The 24,740-nt window shown below is 38.6% G+C and overlaps 1 protein-coding gene across 1 annotated transcript; it reads left to right on the top strand.

Moving 5' to 3' along the window:
- Nucleotides 1–5,069: 5,069 nt before the first annotated feature.
- EREG (epiregulin) lies at nt 5,070–22,995 on the top strand. Its single transcript, XM_029236058.1, has 5 exons — nt 5,070–5,135; nt 18,474–18,560; nt 20,455–20,578; nt 21,200–21,349; nt 22,893–22,995. The coding sequence occupies exons 1-5, from the start codon at nt 5,087–5,089 to the stop codon at nt 22,972–22,974; spliced, it is 492 nt and encodes a 163-aa protein (XP_029091891.1). The 5' UTR covers nt 5,070–5,086; the 3' UTR covers nt 22,975–22,995.
- The last annotated feature ends 1,745 nt before the right edge of the window (nt 22,996–24,740 follow it).

Genomic DNA, 24,740 nt, shown 5'->3' with positions numbered 1-24,740 from the left:
TATCAGGTTCCTAATATCACATAGTATCTGTCTTTTTCTTACATTTTGCGATTACTGAATGATTTTTTCAGAGGATTCTGTTGATGAAATTCACAGGTGACATTTCTGATGGGACATTCGTAGCATAAAATGTTTTACATGAACACAATGAACCATAAAATAGTAAGATTAACAAATGCTTTGGCAATGGAAGCTGGAAGGCTGGCACACCTGATTTTCTTCTTAATAGGATAACAGCAACACAGGACGTTTGTCTTAAGGAAGGAGTATAAAACCTATCTGCAAAGGGATGTGAATGCTCTTTGCAAAGAATCTGAGACTAGAAAACTCCAGAAACGTGGATTTTAATGAAAATATCTGAGAGCGTCGCACATATAACAAGCACTGCACTTTCAGTGAACCAGGTGTTGCTATGGGTCAAAGCAATACAGTGTGATGGTGAAAGAGTCTGGTACCACCTGGAGTCAGGTTGCCTGGTTTCAATCCCGTCTCTGTTGTTTATGAGCTGAAGGGCCTTGAACAAATTCCTTACTATTTTGCCTTAGTCTCATCTGTAAAACGGAAATAAAAATGTACTGACCTCACAGGGTTATTTAGAGGAATAAGTAAGCCATTATATTTTAAACTACCTAGCAAGTTAAAAATGTTAGGTATAAATAGTAGTTGTCATTATTATTATTATTATTAGGCACATCCATCCACATTTAGATTTAAGAACAAATATCCACTACTTTCATGTTCCTTTCCACCTATGGTTCTGAATCTAAACAGAACCACAAACAGAAGATAGTGTCTTTGAGTGAATTCACTGATCTAGTCAGTTAATCAGCCATCCACACCATTCAGTCAACATTCAAATGGTACGTAAATTTGTAAATGTTTTGGAATCATTTTTGGTTTCAGAAAACTCCTCAAATTATCAGGTCAATCAATAAGAAATAATAATTTACTACTTATTAGACTTTAAAGCTTTCTAAATTTTTACTTTCCTCTACCTCTGTATATACTGAAAGAAAAACAAGGAAATTTTCCTTTTTGAATTCTTATACTAATTCTCAATTAAGAATGGATTAGTCCAGAGGAAAATGACTTTTTAAAAAAAGTCTATGATAAAGGTTATTTAAAAAAAGGGAGGATCACTACATTCAATATATATTCCTCCCTTCTTTATTTTTGTCTCTAACTGTATATGATATGAATAAATAAATCACTGAAAGATGGCACGGCAGTCTGTTGATTTTTGGTCAAGGAGAAAAGCGAAGCAGTCACTTTCCCATACAGGTGATATATGGGGATAGAGAGAGCCCAGAATTTTGCTTGGAAATCTGTGTTTTATTTGTAGTTTATAAGACACTATTTAGCACACATTTTAAAAATTATCCTGAAGGACATAAATTCTTCATTCAAGTGGAATTTGCTAAAAAGTTCCCATATGGTTAATATTTGGCTAAATTTAGAATAAAATCAGTTTTTTTTCCAGAAGTTAGCATCTGATAGAACAGAATTCATGTTCTAGGACTCATATTTTGAATATCAAATTTAATAACTTGATCTTGAACACTTTCCTATATTTTTCAACACCTTCATTGTAAAAAAAAAAAGTAATCCAGCACCACTCCATTGTAGCAGTTCTTGCTAAGGATTAGCTAATAAAAGACTTTAAACATTTTGTGTTATATAAAAGCTAATTCACCAAAGCAGGTATTATCTGTTGTTAGTTTGAAAAGCAGTAATTTCATAATAAACAAGTGCCCGTTGCAGTCCCAAGGAGCACTGACTTGAGGAAAAAAGCAAGAGACGGAAGAAGAATTGTGAGGTTTTATCCATTCTTGTCTGAGGCTAGATGCTAGTTTTTTAGGTCTGGCCCAGGGCTGGATTTGGCTATGGTCTGTAATAGGTTTATTGCTGATACCCATTTAGGCCTGTATGTGGATGCTGCCAGCCCAGGGTTTCCTAAGTCCCCTAAGAAGACCTCTTATAATGTAAAAAGATTATTTTGCCACATCTCCCCACCTGACAGAGGTTACATGTTTGTTATGTATCAATTAAACTACAGGTGCCACCAAGCCACCTTAAATTCATTATCAATTTTAAATGAATACATTTTAATAATCACAATACTCAATGTACTAGATAGATATTTAGACTATAAATATTATTTATATTTACTAACCATTTGACAAAGAAGATCCCCAAACCTCTCAGATTGGGAATTGCTGATCTGGTTGATGTCTTTAAGTCACTTCCTAGTTGGAAAATTCTCTATGACTTGATTATTTTCTTCCCAAACTGTCCTATCTTCAAATATATTTTGTGCCTTTAAGAGGAATTATGATTGTACTTCATACTGTGATACGTTTAAATGAAAGATTAGTGAAAATTGTTTCCAATTATTAAAAAAAAAAAAAAGAAGAAGAAGACGGCTATTTCGCAGAGGCAGTGGCAAATCTTCCCTGATGTATCATGATGGAGTCATTCTTGAAAACTGATGGCTAGAAAATTGAGTAAACATAGAACCAATAAAGAAAAGATTTCTTCACACCATGTGAACTTAACCCGTAGAGGAGTTCCTTGCTGTGGAAAATTTTGGGATAAACACAAGGATTTTTTTCACGATGATGATATTTCATGCTTGCAGGCATTAGCTACGAAGCGCCAAAAAATTCCTCTTCACATATCAATACCAAAGAGTTGACTGTTGCTGCACGACCCCATTTTCCCCAACGTGTTCCCACCCCATCCTTCTTTTGAGCACAAACCACAACACTGTATTTGTTGAAATAAGACACTAATTAGGACTAAGACATTCTTCTTCCTGTCACTCCTCGTAGGTAAATGACAGGCCATTGTGCAAAATAAGGAAATGCTCCCAGTTGACCCCTCATTCTTTCCAATGAATTCTGCTTTAATTTTTCAGACACTTGAGTTATTTCTTTTCCAGATCCAATTTGTAAAACAAAAACTATTACGAGCCAGCAGTCCCTTTTCCTAATTCTAATTTACCAAATTTGGGATCCCTGTCAATGTTCCATAAAACTAACCCATTGCCAGGATCATCTTTCTTGGTTCCATTTATTCTTTTACAAAAGAGCAATTAAGTGACAAGTTACTTACTGCTTGTTTTCCCTCTGGATTCAGAAGTTAAGACTTAGGAACCCATAATCCTACCTCTACCTTACCATGCATTCATTCATTTAGCTCATGAATACTGCCAACCTATTAAGTACCATCATCCTAACATGTGTTTACATATCACAACAGGTATTTTTAACGAGTGCCAACTCTGTACTAGGCATTACAGAAAGCACCTTCATTATCTTCCGATGAGTTAGACACTATTATTATCCCTATTTTACATATGAGGAAATGGAGAGAGGTTAAACAACTTGTCCAAGGATTCACATGCAGACAATCTAAATCCAGAACCCATGATCTTAACCACTGAGGGAAAGACAAAGTGTTTGTTTCCAACATGAGAGTTCTGGTGAAGGAGAAAGAGGGAGAAAGAAAGGAAGAAAGGAAGAAAGGAAGGAAGAAAGAAAGAAACAAAGGGAGGGAGGGAAGGAGAAAGAAAGGAAGAAAAAGAAAAGAAAGAGGGAAAGAAAGAAAGAAGGAAAGAAAGGAAGGAAGAAGAGAGAGAGAGGGAGGGAGGAAAAGGAAAGGAATAATAAGAAGAAAACAAAAAGTAGAAAGGTAAGGAGTTAACCAACATCCATTAGATTCCATTTTCCATTCAACTATGCTGTCAGTACTGCTGTATTGACACACTGTTTTCAGGCCCTACAGGGGAAATACAACAACAAGTAAGGCAATTTATGTATTCATACAGATCTGAACATATGACTGACAAACAAGAAAAGTTAAACAAATCAAAGTAGTTTCATCAGGTATGAAGTACCAGATCTAGAATTCCGAGTCTAGGGGAAAGATAAACAATACAAGCTGTAAGAGGTCAGAATGGAGAGAGGTACCTGTAGGGTCAAGAAATCCAGGCCCTTGAGTAGAACCAGGAAAGTGAGTAGGATTTGACCAGCTCCAGTAAAACGCAGCCATTTCCCCAAACTGTGACTCCACCAGCACAGGGAGGAAAGTGGGAATAAGCAAAGGCAGAGTGAGTTTCCCAGCCTAGCTGGGGTGCGAAAATTTGTCCGGTGAACTAGTGGGAGCTGAGGTTGAAAAGACTGTTGGCTTTACATTTGTGTCTGGCCTTGTCCAAAAGGCAATGGGAAGTTACTGAAAGATTCTGTACAGCGGAGTGACAGGATTAAGGCAAAGTTCAGGGAAGTCAAATCACTTAGGGGAAGAAATGATGATTATGAAGAAATAATTATGATTATTTCTTCATAATCACTAGATTTTGAAGCCATAAATGCCTGTACCACGTAGGAAGCCGAGGGCTTCGAAAGAAGGTGTAGACACAAAAAGCAACTCTGGGCAGTGGTGGGTGTGACCCCAAAGAAAGTCCTTGAGCCACTGACAAGTTTCAAGAACTTCCGTAAGTCACTCACACACACACAGCTCTCCAAATGCACGTACTGGGAACTCCAGCCCTGGCAGGAAGACTGGCTGACTCAAGTTACGCCTGTCACCCAGAGCAACTAAAACCGCCCACTCTCCAGCAGGTGGTCCCACAGCGCAAACCCACCCTTCTGGTCCACGCTCCCTACCTCCGCCCGCAGGAGCCCGAGAGGGAGCTGCAAAAGTGTGGGGAGTAGTCCCCGGCTCACCTGAAGAGCATTGTTTCATTCCTCAGCCACTCGCAGGTGTTCAGAGAGGGAGGATGACATCCGGACAGTCCTCCGGCCACTCCTCCCCCGGGGGCGATTATGAAACTCCGGACACGCAGTTAGTCCTCAGTCCCCAGGCCCCGCCCCGTACTTATAAAGGTCTCGGCGCGGGCTGTGGAGTTCACTTGCCCTACAGACCGGGTGTCGGAGGGAAAAGCTGCCGACGCGTGGACCCCGCAGCTCCCACAGCGCCCGCCGCCGCCACCGCCACCGCCGCCTCCGCCGCAGCCCCTCCGGTCCCCGCCCGCCCGCCGCCCAGGCCACGCCCGCGCCCCGCACACGCTGACGCGGGGAGGAGGATGGAGCCGCGCCGTGCCCGCTGGGTCCCCGCGCCGCTGCTCTGCCTGGGTGAGTCCCCCGCCCCTTCCCGCCGCGGAAGACGAGACTGCGCGGCCCCGGGGCAGCTGTCCTTTGACAAGTACCGCGCTTTCCACCAGACTCAGGTGTACTCCGTTTCGAACGACGTCTCTCGTTAGGCGAGCCCGTCTTTCCCTCCAGCAGGCGATGGAAGAGGGTGGGGTAGGGGAAGGGGCTGGTGTTAAAACACCTTGCACGGATAGATGAACTTGGTCTGTGTGTTCTGCATGAAGTAATATAGCTCCGTATTAGGCGAAATAAAAAGTTGAAAAGATTTCGGGTTTGTTGTTTCCTTTTGAAAATCTGACAGTTCTAGAAATCCAAAAGACGGGGGGAAACCGGGCTGGGGGCGGGGACAGGAGGCGGGACAAGACCCGCGCCTAGGAAAGACCTTTTGGAGAGAAACGCTGTTCCGCCTGTCTTGCCTTAGGTTTTCTAAATCAAGGCAGGTTAAGCGTCTGGGGGCGCTGGCGTGCGGCGGTGCCAGCTTCGCTGAAGCTCCAGAGAATGAAAAGGCTGTTTGCGTACCCGGAGCGGGAGGGACACGCGCAGGTCCGGGTGCTCCTGGAGGCCCTTGGACGCCAACACCTGCTGCTTCCGGTTTCCCCCCGCGGGCTGGTCGAGCTCTTTTCGCTCGCTGCTACTTGCACCCTTGTATTCTGTAATGGCTGAGCGTACTTTAATGCTTCTTATTTGAGATAATTTAGTTCTTGTGGACAGGGGAAAAAAAATCTTTAACTTAACTGGTTTAAAAATATATATTGTGAATTCCTAAACTTCAAGAGGAATTTGGAGCTGTATATGAAAATTTTAATAAGGAAATAAAGGTTGTCAATCTCGCTTTTTTTCTGGAGTTGCAGTGAGGCGAATTCCCCTAACTCACTCTACCTGTGCAGGATGTGACAGTTCAATTATTATTTCGACACGCCTTATCTTAACGGGTTGGGAAACCTAATGAAATGCATACTATGCATAGTTGTAACAACTATGCATAGTCGTCCAACTTCAAGGACATAGGTGGAAACTGGATCTGTGGTTTCTACCAAAACTGTACTAAGAACGACGTGCTAGAAGGTTCTCAGTAAATAATGTGGCTTTGCTATCTTTGTTTTGAAGTCTCCGTGAAAAGAATGAATTTACAAAGGTGACAGTCTTCCTAAAGTTAGAAATTAACCTAGAGATCAGAATAGCTTAGCGCTTTTTTTTCCCACCTGTAAGGTTGCTCTGAACAATGCAAGTAAGTGTCTGTTCTGGGCCACTCATTGAATATGCTAATTTGAGACAGCAAGAGCCTCTGAATAACCTGGTTACTACCTACCTAGCATATGTGTCGTGTGTGTTTTTTTGCCATAAAAGTGCTTAACTCCTTTATTGCATTACTTAATTATAGTTCACCTATTTCATCAGGTGCCAAGCCCATTTCCAAATGAGCTAGGTCAGTTTCTGTTTTCCCAGTTTGTTTAGATATTTCCCTGCCACTAGAAAGTTCCTGTTTGAAGTTCTATATCATATCTCTGTACTCTATTCAGGTATGCAAGTTCAATAGTCTTATTCCAAAGCACAAGGCAAGGCCACCAGTTACTTGTGAAATTGCCATTTTCCCCCCAAACAAAAGATTACCTAGAAATACTTTTCCCAAATGTCTAGCCTTCAAAAGAAGGAAACAGTTATTTTAGATTTCAGCAAACATTTTATTTTCGCTTTTTTTGTGGAATTCACATGTATTTATATCTGTGGAAAAAATACACTTTCATTTCCATCCTCTGTCTCCAACACATGCAGATTTAAATTGCTACACACACCCCACAATCATTTGGTTACCTTTACATTTTATAAATATTTGATATTGATGTTCTTGCTTTATATGTGGGGAAACTGTTACCCGGTGTCCCATAGAAAAGCAAAGCTGTGCTGAAAAAGTTCGCACCCAGGTTTGCTGGCACTTTTAGCTTACTCAACATTAAGTAAAAGGGTTGAGATACCTCAAACTAGATAATGCATTCTAAATAATATATAATTTTAGAGTTAAATTATCATTTCTTTTTTTTTTTTTTTTTTTTTTTTTTTTTTTTGTGGTACGCGGGCCTCTCACTGCTGTGGCCTCTCCCGTTGTGGAGCACAGGCTCCGGACGCGCAGGCTCAGCGGCCATGGCTCTCTTGCCTAGCCGCTCCGCGGCATGTGGGATCCTCCCGGACCGGGGCACGAACCCGTGTCCCCTGCATCGGCAGGCGGACTCTCAACCACTTGCACCACCAGGGAAGCCCTAAATTATCATTTCTAATCTTTGATTGTTGCAGGATGAAGAGGAGAAATTTTTCTCTTGAGTTCTGCAATTAACGTTTAGGGGCTCTTGATCTAAAAGTCAGACATGTTCATTGATACCCAAACGGGCTTTTGAGCGTGTTCCTGAATGACAGATCCAAGACAACTGATGTCCACTTCATTGCACAATGACAGAGAATTGAGCAGAATAAACATTCTTTCTTGAAACATGAGAAGCGCGGATCTCAATGAGGCAATGGCTCACCTCAGATCTTTTCCTTTGACCCTGAGAGCTTATGAGCTGCCTGGTGCTGGCACAACCTGAGATGACACATCATAGGTAGAAACAGGATGACAGGCCTCTCCGGTCTGGGTTTTGGTCTAGGTATTCTAGCTGCCTTCCGCATCATCTTGCCACATGAACAACTTGGGCAATTGGGGTGTGTGTTTCAGCACTGAGGCCCAAATCCAGGAGCTGGGAAGGGAGCTAACAGTTACCAAATGCCTCCTGTGAGCCGACCATGTCGTGTGTTAGGTGTTCTCCACGTTATCTTCTCCTTTGCTCCTTAAAACACTATAGGAGGTAGGTATGATTAGACCAGTTTGACAAATGAAGAAACTGAGGCTCAGTGAATCAGGTACCTTACAAGGATTTAGAGATGGCAAATGTCAAGGTCACTCTGGAGCAATGTGTAAGAGCCAGAGGTTCTCAGAGTTATCAGAAGCATAATAAAAGTAACAGGTTCTAATAGAGAAGTTCCAGAGTAGTCTGGGGACTGCCCCAGGGCTTAGAATCTGTTATGGGGACTGGTATTTGTGCAAAAATGGTACTTTATGGTATCACTCAAAATCAAGCACAGAAAAGATACAATTATTTCCTTAAGCTCAGCTGAAATATGTTAAATTTTTACTTAACCTATTTCAGCATTTTTAATACCCAGGAAATGACTTTTATTATGAAGCCATCATTGACATCAGTTGACTGAGGCCTTTGTTTCTATTTTTGTACTTTCCTAGATGTATAGTAAGTAAAGAAATCAAGGAGAAGGAAACCCACATCCTTTTTGTTCCCTGGATCATTCACAATATTGTGAATTGAATGTAGTATTGATAAAGGGTCAAGTTGGAATCTACAGCACACTTCTATTAACAGTGAGGAAATAGACATAGTTCTTTGGTTAAAAAAAAGTGTAATATTCACATAATCACTTTGGAAAAATTGAATTTGAATGTCTTCTGTTCATTTTTGCCCAAGAATCTCCCATTTCCTGGTTAATAATCACCAGGAGATGCAAATGTCAAGTAAGGAATCCTTTTTAAAAAGACTGTAAATTAAGGTGTGGCTGGGCTTCCCTGGTGGCGCAGTGCTTGAGAGTCCGCCTGCCGATGCAGGGGACACGGGTTCGTGCCCCGGTCCAGGAAGATCCCACATGCCGCGGAGCGGCTGGGCTCGTGAGCCGTGGCCGCTGAGCCTGCGCGTCCGGAGCCTGTGCTCCGCAACGGGAGAGGCCACAACAGTGAGAGGCCTGCGTACCGCAAAAAAAAAAAAAAAAAATTAAGGTGTGGCTTCCTCATCTGTCAGTCTTCGCCCTGAATATAGGCCTATGCAAATTGTCTAATTCATATGGCTGTAACTACTGTTGAGAACATTCCTTCAGAAGACAATAGGAAGACTCCCTAGAGCTGTAATAGGAGAGGTCCTCAAGGAGAAGCACCCTGAAAACCATTGCCTTGGTATGGCAATTCTGGAACCTTTGGAAAAATGAAGTAATGCGACAGACTCAGTGTCCTCTGGCAATGCAGTTTATGTAAGAGTGCCTGTCTGGTTATAGGGCAAATAAAGCTTTAGTGATATTCTAGGTTAAAGTAATGATTTAATTAACTAGAATTATATTTATAACACACAAGACAACTTGATAATTGTCCAGAAAAAAATGTTAACCCTTAATTACTTAGGTCAAAAATCCTGAATTTTAAATTTGAGGCTTGAAAGTGAGTTAAATACAAATCCTCTTGAAAGTCCTCAGGATAAGGGGAAAAGCCTCTCTTCCTCATATATATGTATAAATATATATGTGTGTATGTATATATATATATACACATATATGTATATGTTTATATATACACACACGCACATGTATGTGTGTCAAACTGTATATTTTTTTAAACGTTTTTATTGGAGTATAATTGCTTACCAGTGGTGTGTTAGTCAAACTGTATAGTTTTGAATCAAGAGACATAGTATATAGAATATAGGTTTCACACCCCAGTTCTTTTATTTCATACTTTTGGAAGGATTTATTCCTCTTTGAGCCTCAGTTTTGTCATCTGTAAAATGGAGATCATAATAACTATGTCATCAGGTTATTATATACGGACATTATAAATATCATAATATTAAAATACTAAAAAACACTTTTGAAATTAGAGGTGTTGTCAGTAGCAGCAAGTGCTTTTTTAGAAAAACGCCTCATTTGATCTTTATAATAACTCCCTTTTAGCCAGGAAAAGTGTTATTATTCCCAGTTTACAAATGAGAAAGCAGACTTAAAAAGAAGTGAGTTACCCAGAGTGTAAGTCTCCATTTATGAATATGCTGTATCGTCTACTGTGGATGCTCCCAACTCACTCTTCACTTTCGGTGAAAGTTCCCCCCATCCTTTAAGACTGAAGAGAAGTATCAAGCCTTCTCTGATAGCCCCTTTCATCTTTCCCTCACCACTGGAAAATAAATGTGCAGTCTTCCCCCCACCCCTTTGCATCCCTCTGAATCCTTCGGTCCTACCCTTTTCACGTCACCCTGTAAGTGCGTATCTGGCCCTGTCTCTCCTAACTGGTGCTGTACTTATCTTTTATCATTCACATTGTAACAGACTTACGTTAATCACTCAGTAAATGTTGTTGGATGGGTGATTAGAATGGTACTTTATTTAGAGTTCTCAGCACTATGTTTTGACTCAACCAGCTGTTCTTTGAAAACGTGCTTGAGAAGCAAAATATTATGGCTGAGCAATAGTTTTTGAAAATTCAGTTCTATTTAATAATAAAGTTGAATACCTTTTCTTCCCTATTTTTCCCATTTCTATCTTTAATGTAGTCTGTATTCACTGATGGTATGCCTAACAAAATTTAAGTATATCACAGTGTGTGTGTACGTGTGTGTGTGTGTGTGTGTGTGTGAGAGAGAGAGAGAGAGAGAGGGAGAGAGAGAGAGAAAGAGAGAGGTCGGGCAGTGATATGACTAAATGACGGATAGTCAGTAAGAAAAAGAAAAGTATTGTTTTAGAAATGCATGGAAGCTTAGAGTAATCTAATCTAAATTCCATCTCTGCCTCCACTCCACCCCAAGCCTAGGTGACATTTTCAGAGATAAGGAAACCTAGCTTCAGAGGGATAAACTTAGTATCTGAGCTAGAACTGTACTCCATACCTCACGGGTCTACTGCAGGGTTTTTCAGCCTTGGGTCTATTTACATTACAGACTGGATAATTCTTTGTTGTGGACTGTCCTATGCATTGCAGGGTGTTTAGCAGCAATCCTGGTGTCTACCCACTAGATGTCAGTAGCACCCCACCCACCCTGAGTTGTGACAAACAAAAATGTCTCCAGACATTGCTCCGTGTCCCTGGTTAACAAAATTACTCCAGGGTGAGAAGCATTAGCTAATGTGTTTTCCATTGCTATAACACATTGCCACTCATAATTCACAGTTTGAATAATCAGTGCTTGAGTTACCAAGACAAATAAAATTCATATTAATGGTAAGCTGGATGCAAATACAAAACCAATTCTAGTGTTAAAAAAATCAACTTAGCAATTTTTATTGCTGATTTTAACACTATTTTCCCTGAATAATGATGAATCTTATTTATGATGGAGCCACTCATACTTTCTTCAGTCGTTGCATTGCTGACCACCCCATGCCTCCTTTATCTATCTATTTATTTTTTTTTAACATCTTTATTGGGGTATAATTGCTTTACAATGGTGTGTTAGTTTCTGCTTTATAACAAAGTGAATCAGTTATACATATACATATGTTCCCATATCTCTTCCCTCTTGCGTCTCCCTCCCTCCCACCCTCCCTATCCCACCCCTCCAGGTGGTCACAAAGCACCGAGCTGATCTCCCTGTGCTATGCGGCTGCTTCCCACTAGCTATCTACCTTACGTTTGGTAGTGTATATATGTCCATGCCTCTCTCTCGCTTTGTCACAGCTCACCCTTCCCCCTCCCCATATCCTCAAGTCCCTTCTCTAGTAGTTCTGTGTCTTTATTCCTGTCTTACCCCTAGGTTCTTCATGACATTTTTTTCCCTTAAATTCCATATATATGTGTTAGCATACGGTATTTGTCTTTCTCTTTCTGACTTACTTCACTCTGTATGACAGACTCTAGGTCTATCCACCCATTACAAATAGCTCAATTTCGTTTCTTTTTATGGCTGAGTAATATTCCATTGTATATATGTGCCACATCTTCTTTATCCATTCATCCGATGATGGGCACTTAGGTTGTCTCCATCTCCGGGCTATTGTAAATAGAGCTGCAATGAACATTTTGGTACATGACTCTTTTTGAATTATGGTTTTCTCAGGGTATATGCCCAGGAGTGGGATTGCTGGGTCATATGGTAGTTCTATTTGTAGTTTTTTAAGGAACCTCCATACTGTTCTCCATAGTGGCTGTACCAATTCACATTCCCACCAGCAGTGCAAGAGTGTTCCCTTTTCTCCACACCCTCTCCAGCATTTATTGTTTCTAGATTTTTTGATCATGGCCATTCTGACTGGGGTGAGATGATATCTCATTGTAGTTTTGGTTTACATTTCTCTAATGATTAATGATGTTGAGCATTCTTTCATGTGTTTGTTGGCAGTTTGTATATCTCCATGCCTCCTTTTGTAACTCTGCTCTCTTGGCTCCCGCAAGACTGAACTTCCTTTTTTCCCCAAATTCCTTGGCCATTTCTATCCACTCCTTATCACCTATTTCCCGAAGTTCATTATTTTCCATTGCATGCTATTTCCCGTGGAACATTTGAATGACTCCTGTGCCTTTAAAGGTGATATTTCCTCATATGATTTTCAAATAGACTCCATCAACTCCATTCTTATTGCTTTACTCCAGATGTGTTTTCCCAAGTGCCTCATAAATATAAACAGATGATATATGAACTAAAAACTCAAATTCCTTCTCTCATTATGTCCTCCTTCATGTCTACTATCTGTAGATGCCACCACAAACCTGCTGTCCTGCCTATGTTATCGCCTCTTTTAATGGCACCACCTTCCTTGGTATTTTCTGGCCAGAAACTTGGTGTCATCTATGAATTCTCTCTTTCTCTCGCCACCACCTGGAGTCTAGCCTCATTAACTCTAGCTAGAACAGGAGCTATGTCCTTTGCATCAGTTTTCCTTTCAGCAGCTCATTCAGTATCTTGCATTTAGAAAAATCTCAGTAGATATTTATTGAACAAATATTCTTAGAGACATGTAGTTACTAAAAGTAAGTATAAGAGAGCTAAGCTGCTCTCCTTTCCCATTTATCAAGTATAATTAAGCCATTCCCACCCTACCATCATACTACAGATGAACTTGTGCTTCTCACGGAAGTTGAAGTCTCCACTGTTAACCAAAAAACTATATATTTTCACAAAATAAAGTTTCTTAACACCTTCCATTATGCTAGGTGCATTACATAGATTCTCGGAATGAAGTGTAATTAAGGCTTTTAAAATTATCTTTTATGTACTCATTTTCTCCTCTTTTTTGATGCTTACCGATTAAAACTCTATCCTTTTGCAAATTCGTTTTTGGCAATAGGCTTCTATAAAGAATGAATGATATGATAGACAATATGCTTCTAAAAATGTCATTAAGTTTTCAAAGCTGTAGTACACAATATGACCATAATGAAAAAAAGGCAAATGACAAACGCTTATAATCTAAACTGTTGCTCCTTTAGAAGATTTTTTTGAGACAATAATGTAATAGTCATTTAAATTTCTGAATTGGATCAATAGGGATAGTGTGAGAAGCATGATGGAAGGGAGTGAAGACAGAAAAGGTTCTAAAGAGACCTTCTTGTGTAACATTATCTTAAAGAAAAAAAAATACAGTTTCAATAGATCATTTGAAATAACACTATAGAGATGAATCTTTGGTTTTAGGAGGGGCAAGTTCCATATTTAGAGCTTTTAGTCACAAAATTCCAAAACACCCAAATTAGTACAAAGTGTATCCTTTATACAATAGTTGATACGATTTCTCCTGCATTATGAGAGCATTAAGTATAGTATTGTATGATCACTAAAATATATGAGCACTTTGAAGTATGATTTAGAAATTACTACCGAAATTGAAGAGTTTAGTTTAATGTCTCTGAACTGAAAAACATGGCGTATTAAATCTTTTCTTGACACTTGACAAGGAAGATCTTATGGCTATATTTGAAACTCAAACTTAAAGACTTATTTGTAACCCATTTATTACATCAACCTCTGGTTTCACCCTGTTATCCTGTTTTTATCTCAAATAGTTGTTGGCTTTTACTTTAATGAAGCTTAGTGATAAGGTTAATGTTGAAAAACTGTAGGAAGAAAATGATTGCTGGTAGGAAGCAAGATTTGTGATATATAGATATATATTATGATATATATGTATACACACACACACATATATATATATATTCTATTCTCTGAAAACATAGGCTGTTACTAGAAAGTACTGACAATAGTTATTTTCAGTGTCTGATGTGATAGTTTATAGTTATTTTAATGAAGTGAAGCAGGACTTTATCTAATAGTGGATTTGAGACAAAAAGGCATCTGGAAGTGGTAAAGGCATATTCACTCCTTGAAAGTATACAAGACCTAACAAGCCTACTATGTTACAGACAAATCCTAAAATTACAGACTGCCCTGGAAGAAGGTAGAAAACTAACAGTCCATAAATAGGTAGGCATGTGACCACAGCAAAAGTGTGAACAAAGCAGATTTTGCTGCCTGTTTTGGGGTTGGGCAAATACTATGATTCATTATGAATTTGCTGTTCCAGTCTAAATAGCCTAAAAGGTGAAATTGGGAAAATAAGGTGCATTCTTTTCATTCTGTAACCTATCTCATTTTATTTCGGGTCGTTTTTATTTGCTTGATTGTTATTCAGGAAAGCCATTTTATCTCCAAGAATTGCAGTTGATTATTGAGGAATAGGCTTGGTCAGCCAGTCACCAAATCTCAGCCTCCTTCGAGATGGCCCCTCAGTGTGGCCATAAGGAAGCAAGGACAAAAGAAACCATATACAATAAAAAGGGTGCTTTCTACATCTGGCATTCCTCCTGACTATCAGGCAAGCACTTCTTACTTAGTGCTCCCCCCACTGGGGTGATGGTACTCCACCGCTCCCACGTGCTGTCCCCAGTATCGTGTAAGGTGTAGGCTCGGCCCTGACCCACGGAGTAGAGGTGATATGTGTGCTGTGAGTCACCGGTGTCACTTCCTGCTGGCACATTTGAGGTTTCATGGAAACAAATCTGTGAAAGATGAAGGTAGAGAGATGAACAGGTGAGCTTTACATTACTGAAACCCATCTGGAAATTTGACAGGAATAATGGCCTCCAAAGGGAGTTTTGTTTTCATAACATTATTGAAACAGAAGTTCCAATGGCCAGTTTTGAGCTTACAGATTATCATTTAGCACAGAATTCCTCTGTATCTTAGTTACCAATGTAGAGCTTGCTACCAGATCTGTTTTCTGACACACTGACCCTGTCTAAAATCTTTACTATCACAGGGAATTATTTTCTTAGCAGGGACCCATGGTCAAGATTGAAAACTCAAATATAAGATTTGCATTTGAATTACAGAGAGATCATTATGTTCAAATAACACTAAAGTCATGAAGAACTGAAAGATTAAGGAAATATATGGATAGGACGTTAGCATCTATTCCTTCCCTGTATGACTGTAATGAGTAGTGATTTATAAGGGTGACAGGGTGCTGGATATCAAAATTCTCCATGGGTGGACTTTTTCAATCTTTTGATCATTCCCACTTACTCCTCTACCCGATTTTGCAAAGCCCTGGGCCAGAGGTGAGGTTGAGAAAAACCTGAGGACCACTGCTTTTAGGCAATAGAGCTTTGCAGCTGGACACACGATTTAGAACCAATTTTGATAGTTTATTGGCTACGTGCATCTATGATGGAACTGTAGTGTAAACACTTTCATTTGAGAATAGCATTTAAAATTATTTACAATTCCATCTGTAAAATACCCAAATGTTGGATTAATGTACCAAGTCTCACAGAAACCATCCTGAGCGATGGACTATGTCCAAGAGAGTGTCATAGGTTAGGACAGCCCAGTTTTTGTGGAGGCACGCCCTGCCCTGAATATTTAATTCACAAAGGCAAATATTTCACTTATGGCGTGACTAACTGGAACAAAGTTTCCAACAGTGGAAAAACTAACAATACAAAAAATCTTTGAGAAAAAAAAAAAAAGCCTAGTAAACAACACCTCAAAGCAATTAGCTGGATTCTATAATAGTCGCAGGTTGCATTTGTAAGCAATTCTGAACAGGAAAGGCTAGTATCTGATTTCTGGAAAGGATGAAGAAACGATCCTTTGCAAAGAGAGAAATGTGCATTTGCACAATGGCCCTTTTGCAGTGGGAGAATCGGTAATATCTCCTCCCATTAGTTGACGAAGTATGGAGGCATAGGAGTGTCAGGGATATAAAAACACACATCTAGAACTCCACTTTGTGTTGAGCAGACTGTATAAATTAAAGGGGGTAATTCTTCAACAGTGAAAGTGTACGGCAAAATTATATCGAGAAGTAGAACAAAATTGGCTTGGATGAGAATCTAGCTAATTCACCCTAGAAAGCTATGTGGACAAAGTTATCCTTTTCCATCTCTGTTCAACTGACAATGGAATCCAAACTTTAGCCACTTTTTTGTCATTTAAGAAAGAAGCTTTTTGGGCTTCCCTGGTGGCTCAGTGGTTGATAGTCCGCCTGCCGATGCGGGGGACACGGGTTCGTGCCCCGGTCCGGGAAGATCCCACATGCCGCGGAGCGGCTGGGCCTGTGAGCCATGGCCGCTGAGCCTGCGCGTCCGAAGCCTGTGCTCCGCAACGGGAGAGGCCACAACAGTGAGAGGCCCGCGTACCGCAAAAAAAAAAAAAAAAGAAAGCAAGAAGCTTTCTGTTTCCCAATAAGAGCAATTGAAACGTCATTTATATTGTAGGAGAACTATGGAGTGGGGAGGAGATAGTGCTAAACTTTTCAAAAGATATTTTCAAATCACTGAAAGGTTATGAGGCTTGATGTCCAAAGATGGACTCCTAACTCTTATCTTCTATGGTCACTAGATAATTGGTCTTGGACCAGACATGTAATTTAACACTGCGGTTGTTTGGGGCTAATAACTACTTCACAGGATTGTTATGTGTCAAGTTTGAAACATTAAGAAATTGCAAATTCTGATGCTTATGTGTAGTTTAGTTTTTAATTTCAGTTTTACCCAAATCATACGCAATTTGCTTAACATATACATACTCCTCTGATTGTGAAAAAATAAAATAAAATTCTCTATTACATGGATTAATTATCCTTTAAAATACCAAAGTACAGAGAGATTTATAACATTGTTATAGACCAGTAGAGGGCACTACCCACATATACTACTGCTAAAACCAGAGGCTAGATATTGAGTGGCATGGAACATTCATGAGTCTCTGGTATGTTAGATGTTTCAGAAAAATATAATTTCATTTAATTCTCCCCAAAACTCTATAAACTAGGGAAAATGGAGATCCAGAGAATTTAATTAATTTGTCCAAAATTACATAGCTCAAGTTTTCTCCCAGATTGCCTTTCCATGTACTTTGTTGCCTCCCTATGGGGTTAAATACTCTGCTTCAGTTACATTTATCTGAGTTTGTTCCCTGTGATGTCCATTATACTCGAGTATTATTGCCTGTTGCCAGATTCTGTAATGCAGCCCATTAACAACATTGCTATGTACTCTTGGGAAGGTTACTTAACTCACTTTTCTCATATGTCTAATGGGGAGAACAGTAGTATCTTCTTCAAAGAGTCAGTGAGTGGATTAAATTAGATAGTATAGGTAAGGAGGGTAGAACCATGCCCACATACAGTACGTGGGCAAGAAATGTTAACTGCTACCTACTACTCTCACCATCACGAGTAATGTTTCTTATATAATGGTTACTCATATAGCCTGGAAGAGTGAAGAGCAACTGCATGACTCCTAAGAAGAGCAGAACTCTCTTCAGTCAACATTCGTGCAATTAAAAGGATTCTCTTATTCTTACTACGCAATTCAGAAAACTACTTGAATCATTCTGGTGCCTGTTTCCCAACATTTATCTTTTCAGTGGAGAAACACCATGAAACGCCTTGTTTAAACTCTTACTGGGCTGACAGAAACTGGATTCTTGGGCCCAGTGTGGTTCATCTAGCATGTGTGTTCCTTTCCATATTAGATAAGATATATTCCGACTTTACTTAGATTACATTTTATTCATTAAAATGGATTTTAATGTGTAATGCAAAGAGTAACTTAGGTACTTACATCAACAACTGATGTATCTTAGGTTGAGAGTCCTGTTTAGTTGTGACCATAAATAGGAGCTGAGTTTTATTTGAAGCCTTCTTTGTGATAGTTTCTACCTTGGAGCATTGCTCTGAACACATCATGAAGTAAAACTGTGGAAATTTTCCAATTTTCCAATGGCTAAGCTTCTTAAGAAATCAATCTTGGTCTTTGAAAAGGTTACTGTGAAATGTTTAGAGTAGGTCAAATCTGTAACTCTGAATGTAATGCCAGGGCTTTTACCCTTGGACAGAAGAGCTGGGGGTTCATTTATTTTCAATGATATGGCTGTTTCCATGAATTTTTTTTTTATGGTTTCGATGGATCAAATTCTTGAAATAATTAAAAGAACTTTATAAATACTGTAATTATGTGGAAATCTGATTAAGGTTTCTTTCCTTGAAGCATTAGTTATATATTTGATTTTTCTCCATAAATAGGTTTCCATCTTCTACAAGCAGTTCTCAGTACAACTGTGATTCCTTCATGTATCCCAGGAGAGTCCGAAGATAACTGCACAGCTTTAGGTAAGCCCAGCTTTGTCAATGTTGCATCAAAGAATTATACATTCTTAACAGAAATGTAACTCAAAGACTGTAAATATGTGATAGTGGGAAAAAAAGGGGGGGAAATAGCTGCTGTATTAACAAAAGAACCCAGTGAACTAGGGATCTGGAAAAATTATATAAAGGAATAACTGGAGGCAGAGGGACTGAGCACCTAGTTATATATATAAAGATTTGATCTTAAAGAGATAGAGAACAAAGAAAATCAGATTCCCTTTGGTCATTTCAGAGCGTCGCCGAGAAACCATTGTGAGGAGTTGGATCCCAGGCAAAACAGGAAAATTTAAACTTTTTACACAGTAGACAGTCAATATATTGTTATTTTTTGTAAAAGGAGCACATGATGTCTTTTATTTTGAGTTACAGCATTCATTCAGAAAAATCTACGGAGTACTTAATACATGCTAAACACCGTGCTTAGGCATAGAGTTGCAAAGATAAGTGGTGCGGGCTTCCCTGGTGGCGCAGTGGTTGAGAATCTGCCTGCCAATGCAGGGAACACAGGTTCGAGCCCTGGTCTGGGAAGATCCCACGTGCCGCGGAGCAACTGGGCCAGTGAGCCACAATTACTCAGCTTGCGCGTCTGGAGCCTGTGCTCCGCAACAACAGAGGCCGCGATAGTGAGAGGCCCGCGCACCGGGATGAAGAGTGGCCCCCGCTTGCCACAACTAGAGAAAGCCCACGTACAGAAACGAAGACCCAACAGAGCCATAAATAAATTAAAAAAAAAAAACATATTTAAAAAAAAAAAAGTGGTGCATGGTCTTATCTTTGGGGCCCAGAGTACTCTGAATGTGGTTCAAGAGAGATCTGCTTTATAGCTGATTCACTTCGTTGTACAGCAGAAACTAACACAGCACTGTAAAGCAACTATACTCCAGTAAAAAAAAAAAAAAATTAAAAATAAAAGAAATAAAATTTAAAAAATAAAATTAAAGTAATAGCACCTAGGCACCAAAAAAAAAAAAAAAAGAGAGAGAGAGTGAGAAAGAGAGAGATCTGCTTTATATTCACTCTGAGTTATTAAGTCCAGACTTTTCCTGAGGAACCAGAGCATTTCCCGCAACAACTTCACCTCCTTTCTTGTCCTTCCTCTTTGTGCTCTCTAGAGGTTTGGTGTGCTTCACTCCCTATTTTTGGCTATTTGAACAAGAGTATTACAATCAAGATGATTTGTTTGGTTATTTCATAAAGATCCGTCACATTTTAGTAATTAAAACGTTCTAAAGTGAATTTTATGTGTAGGTTGCAACACTATTCTAAAGAGACTACTATTTTCATTGTTGTATTTGTGTAACCGAGGCATTTATAACTCAAGGTTTGTCTAGTTCATGTCCAGGTCTCATCGTTAGAGACTGTGATTGATTTCCCGAACCCGAAAGTTTGGGAATGCACACCAAAACAAGCCTTGCTGGCTTAAAACCCACTATAGATTTAAGCTCTCTTAAATTAATTAACGGATTCAGTTTGCAATTGCTTTGGGAGTAATGAATGTCAGAATTATTTTGAGATTTGAAAAAATTATACACACTTTGTTTGGATAAGTGAATAACTGTGAAGGATCATGATTGTGTGTGTGTGTCTTCAGCTTACCTTTTCTATCTTAAACATTGTTGTTTGAGAATTTTACCCCCAGGTTTTATTTTGTTTTGTTTTGTTTAGCCTGTTGGCCATTTTCCTTTGGGGGTTCAGTGTTTGTTTGTTGGTCTAGGGAGCGTGACAACTAGAGTGACTTTTTGTCCTGAAAATACCTGACCTGCTTTGTTCCAGTAGCTCAGTAGTTACTATTATGAAAGGGTGATTGATTCTTCAAAGAAAGCAACAGACTATATTCCACTTTCTATTTCTTTCACAGTTCAGACAGAAGATAATCCACGTGTGGCTCAAGTGTCAATATCAAAGTGTAGCCCTGACATGAACGGCTACTGTTTTCATGGACAGTGCATCTACCTGGTAGACATGAGTGAAAATCACTGCAGGTAATATGCCAAATACAAGCAAACAAAAACAGTTTTTTAAAAACCCGCATTCTCTTTTTTATTTTTGTAATAATTACTCTATTGTTTCCATGGGCTGCCGTTTATATGTACTATTAGCATGCAGTTTATATGTACTATTAGAAACTTTATTGAGTGAGTTTTTTTAAAGTTAGGGAACAAATAGTAGAACAAACAGCAGTTATCAAATTGTACGGATGCTTCAGGACTGCAGAATGGGCAGGTCTTCACATGCCTTCCTCTCATACTTACCGCAGTAGTAGCTTAGCCTTGAATCTGGACTTATATGTCAGCCATTGTTATAAGAATCGATTCCACTAACTTAGACAAAAAGCACTTCAGACTTACAAACCACCATTGTCAGCCACCCTGGCAGTTGAACCAGACTATCATTCTAATACAGCAGTTGAGCTTGAGAGCAGTGTGGGCCTCTTTTATCCAAGTTGGGCCAGCTTTAAGGTCAGTCTTTGAATTCATCTTTACAACTTTTGGCAAACCTTGTCAGTATCTTGCATTACATTGTAAGATTAGCTCTTAAAAAACTAATTCAGAACCGTGATTTCTTTCTTAAATAACTGACCTTTCTCTTGCATTGTCCTTTAGGTGTGAAGTGGGTTACACTGGTGTCCGATGTGAGCACTTCTTTTTAACCGTCCAAAAGCCTCTGAGCAAAGAATATGTGGCTTTGACTGTGATTCTTGTTATCTTGTTCCTCGTCGTAGTTGCTGGCTCTGTATACTATTTCTGCAGATGGTAAGCCAGTGTTTTTGTTTTTGTTTTTAACACTCTGCTTTTGTAAATTACCTTTATACAATCCACACTTACAAACTGGGTAAAAATATGGCAAAGTATTATTTAGTGGGATAAGATAGACTCTGCACTAATGATATTTATAAAGAAGTTTTAGCAGTGGAACATCTGGACTGGTAGAAACGAGTGTCCAGATAATCATAAGAGCTGACTTTTAAAAATTGGTTCATGTCAGTCCCCCAAAGTTCCATCTTCAACACTCCATCTTCATGTACTATGCTGTACTGATATATGCTAATAACTGAGAAAATATAGAGTGGGCACCAAACTACTGACAGTATATCAGATTGGCCATTTTTTAGGCTTAGGACCAGGGTATAGGGATAGAATGACTTATTAAAAATGCCTCCATGAAACCCTTCTTATTTTGGAAGTGGTGCAGATTTTTCAGTGTAGATTTGAGTGAATTTCATTTTATTTTTGCTGACAGTAATGCACTCCTACTTTTGAAGCTCCAAAAGTGTTACTTTTATAAGATTAAATTTATTTGGTCCATGCTTGAGCCTAAGTATTCACCAAATTATAATGCCTTTTTAATTGGTTTTGATCACATAACTGAATATTATTAAAACTGAAATGCACCTGAAAGGTCTTTGACTACAATCCTTTCTTTTATAAAGACGGGAAAGTAAGATCCAGAGAAGTAAATTGACATGTCCTGGCTCATCTAGTTGACAAGTAGCTAAATCAAGGCTAAACAAAGGTTTTCTAATCATATTCTTCCACTAAGCAAAAACATTATGCAGTTTCCTTAAGGCTACATGCTTCATCTTCAAAATGGGTAGAAAATGAACTCAAAATATTAGGAAGATAGCTTTAATGAATGAGTGAATGAAGATTCTGAATCGCGATAGATCTATGAATCCTAGCTGGGAGAACTTGACCAGGTTATGTAACCCATTTGTACTTCATTTTCTTCATCTGTAAAATGAGGATGATAATGGTAAGTGTGAGGATAAAATAAATAATGGATATATAGCATTTAGAACATTGTCAGTCACTTAATAAGTGCCCGATTTATTTTCATTATTATTGGTGATAGCATTATATCAATGTGATGGGTAGAATGAAAGAAAGAAAGAAGGAAAGAAAGAAAGAAAGGAAGGAAGGAAGGAAGAAAGAAAGAAAAGAAAAGAAGGAAGGAAGGAAGAAAAGACAGAGGAAAAGAAAAGGATAAAACAGACCAGGATTAAACGTGGTCACATGCTCTCCTGGAATTTTACAATTTTCATGATCATGTGAAAGCCTTTGAGAAGTCCTTTAACAGCATTTCACCATTTCCTCCCAAAATTATTTGTTCAGAGAAACTACCCCTTCCTCCCTCCTTCTTCTCTAGCATCCAACCTAAACCTATTCACCTCTGTCATTTTGGAAACACTATGCTAATGTACCTTTAGCGTCCATATATTTGTTTTTTTTGTTAACATACTTTGATCCTATTACTGTTAAGTTCAGTGTTAACGGTTTAATTTCTGAATATTTCTAGGTACAGATATCGAAAAAGTAAAGAACCAAAGAAGGAATATGAAAGAGTGACCTCAGGGGATCCAGCATTGCCACAAGTCTGAATGGCGCCATTAAGCTTATGGGCAGGGATGAACTGCATACCTGGTTATGTTAATATTCCTATTTTATTAATAATATTTATGTGGGGTCATGTGTTAAGTCAACAATGATGTATTTTAATATACTAAGAAGAGTTTTTATTTTTGTTTTTTTTTGACAGACTGTTTGCTAATGTACACAAAATATTTACTGTAGAAAGAAAATGGATATTTTTGTAAGAAATCATTTCCTGGGCTAAGTGCTTTATTGAAAGCTTTTTTGCCTGCTGTACAATGCATAGGAGTGAGCAATGCCCAGTTCATTGTTCAGGAAGTGTCAGCAAGTGACAGGTTTCTGTAAGCCTAAATATATGGTCAAATCAATTTAATAAGTATATATTTCTACTCCTCGAATCAATGATAGTTGGTTTGACTGTATCATAGTCTGATGTATGAGTTGGCACCACTGTGCCATGTGTCAAAACGGTAATGCTGTGGAAATTGGGGAGAAGCAAATATAGGTCATGTACTAAACACTACATATTTGAAACAAACTAAAACCTGGAGGGCTCTGCTCCCTCCACACACATCCTTAGCTATAACTCGCTGTTTGTCTGCCTGGAGAGAAGGTGCATGATTCCCTATTCCCAACCACAACTCCTACGTTATTAGTCATCCATCTAACAGATTCTCCTCAAGAAAATGAATTGAGAACTTAATTTTATACCGTCTTTTATGTAAATAGTAGATAATTTATAGCTTCACAATGTTCTCTTTTTTTAGTATGACATTTATGCTAGGTAACTGCTCATGAGGCAATTACAGAAATCCACACGTGAAGCCAAAATTTGTGCTTCTTTTCAAGATTATTTATTTCTGTAGGGACTTGGCTGAAGAATTCTAAGATTAAATCATAGTCCAAAATTTGATGGACTAATTATTATTTTAAAGTGTGATATAAGACAATAAGTCTATATATGGTCTAAAGAGATCTAAAAGGATATTTCTGTTTCCCACTAATACAGCTGAAGTCAAATGTGCTGTGTAAAAATACATTTTAAACCCTACACATACTTATTGATATCTACTGTATGTAAAGGAGGTCTGCATATTTTGAGTGACCTTGATTGCTTCAAAGAAAATTTATTGACTAACCAAGAAATCAGCTGCAATCCATTTATTTTGTTACAAAATGGAGTCATATTGGTTTATCTTAAGCATCTCAATTCATATTACATAACTAATTGTAGATAATAGTTTGGGGTGTTTTTTAATCTTTATTTAAAAACTAACCCCTGTAAAAGTTAAATTTTTATTTATAAATGCATATTAAATAATAAAAGAGGTATGACACAGATTGCTTTTATGGGAGAAAATTAGTAAAAAAAATATTGTTTTAATGAGGTTGATGCTGAACAAACATAAAAAAATGATTTCTAAAAAAAAAAAAAGATTGCTAGCAACTCATGTTTCCTGCAAACAATGGAAACATTTTGGCTCATATTTAGTCTATCTTCCTTATTTTACAGATTTCTCACTGTATATATTTCTAGAAAGGGCTATCTATACCCTCCGTATTGAGAATAAATGCAAATCCAATGCATAAATCCATAGTTTGTGGCTTCCCACCAAGGCCACAAAGTAACCCAGTAGACATACTCTATAACCAAAGAGGTAAAGTTCTAATATTGGTACTAAAGATATAACCTCATAATTAAGATTTGTGTAATATATTAAATATTTAAAATACAGTCAAATGCTACTGTTCTTTTGGACATTCTTTTGCTCTT

Source organism: Monodon monoceros, unplaced genomic scaffold, assembly GCF_005190385.1.
Source record: "Monodon monoceros isolate NGI ecotype Baffin Bay Population unplaced genomic scaffold, NGI_Narwhal_1 Super_Scaffold_20, whole genome shotgun sequence".
NCBI lineage: Eukaryota > Metazoa > Chordata > Mammalia > Artiodactyla > Monodontidae > Monodon > Monodon monoceros.
Note: the sequence above shows the minus strand (reverse complement) of the source record. Positions and strands in the feature narration are given on the sequence as shown.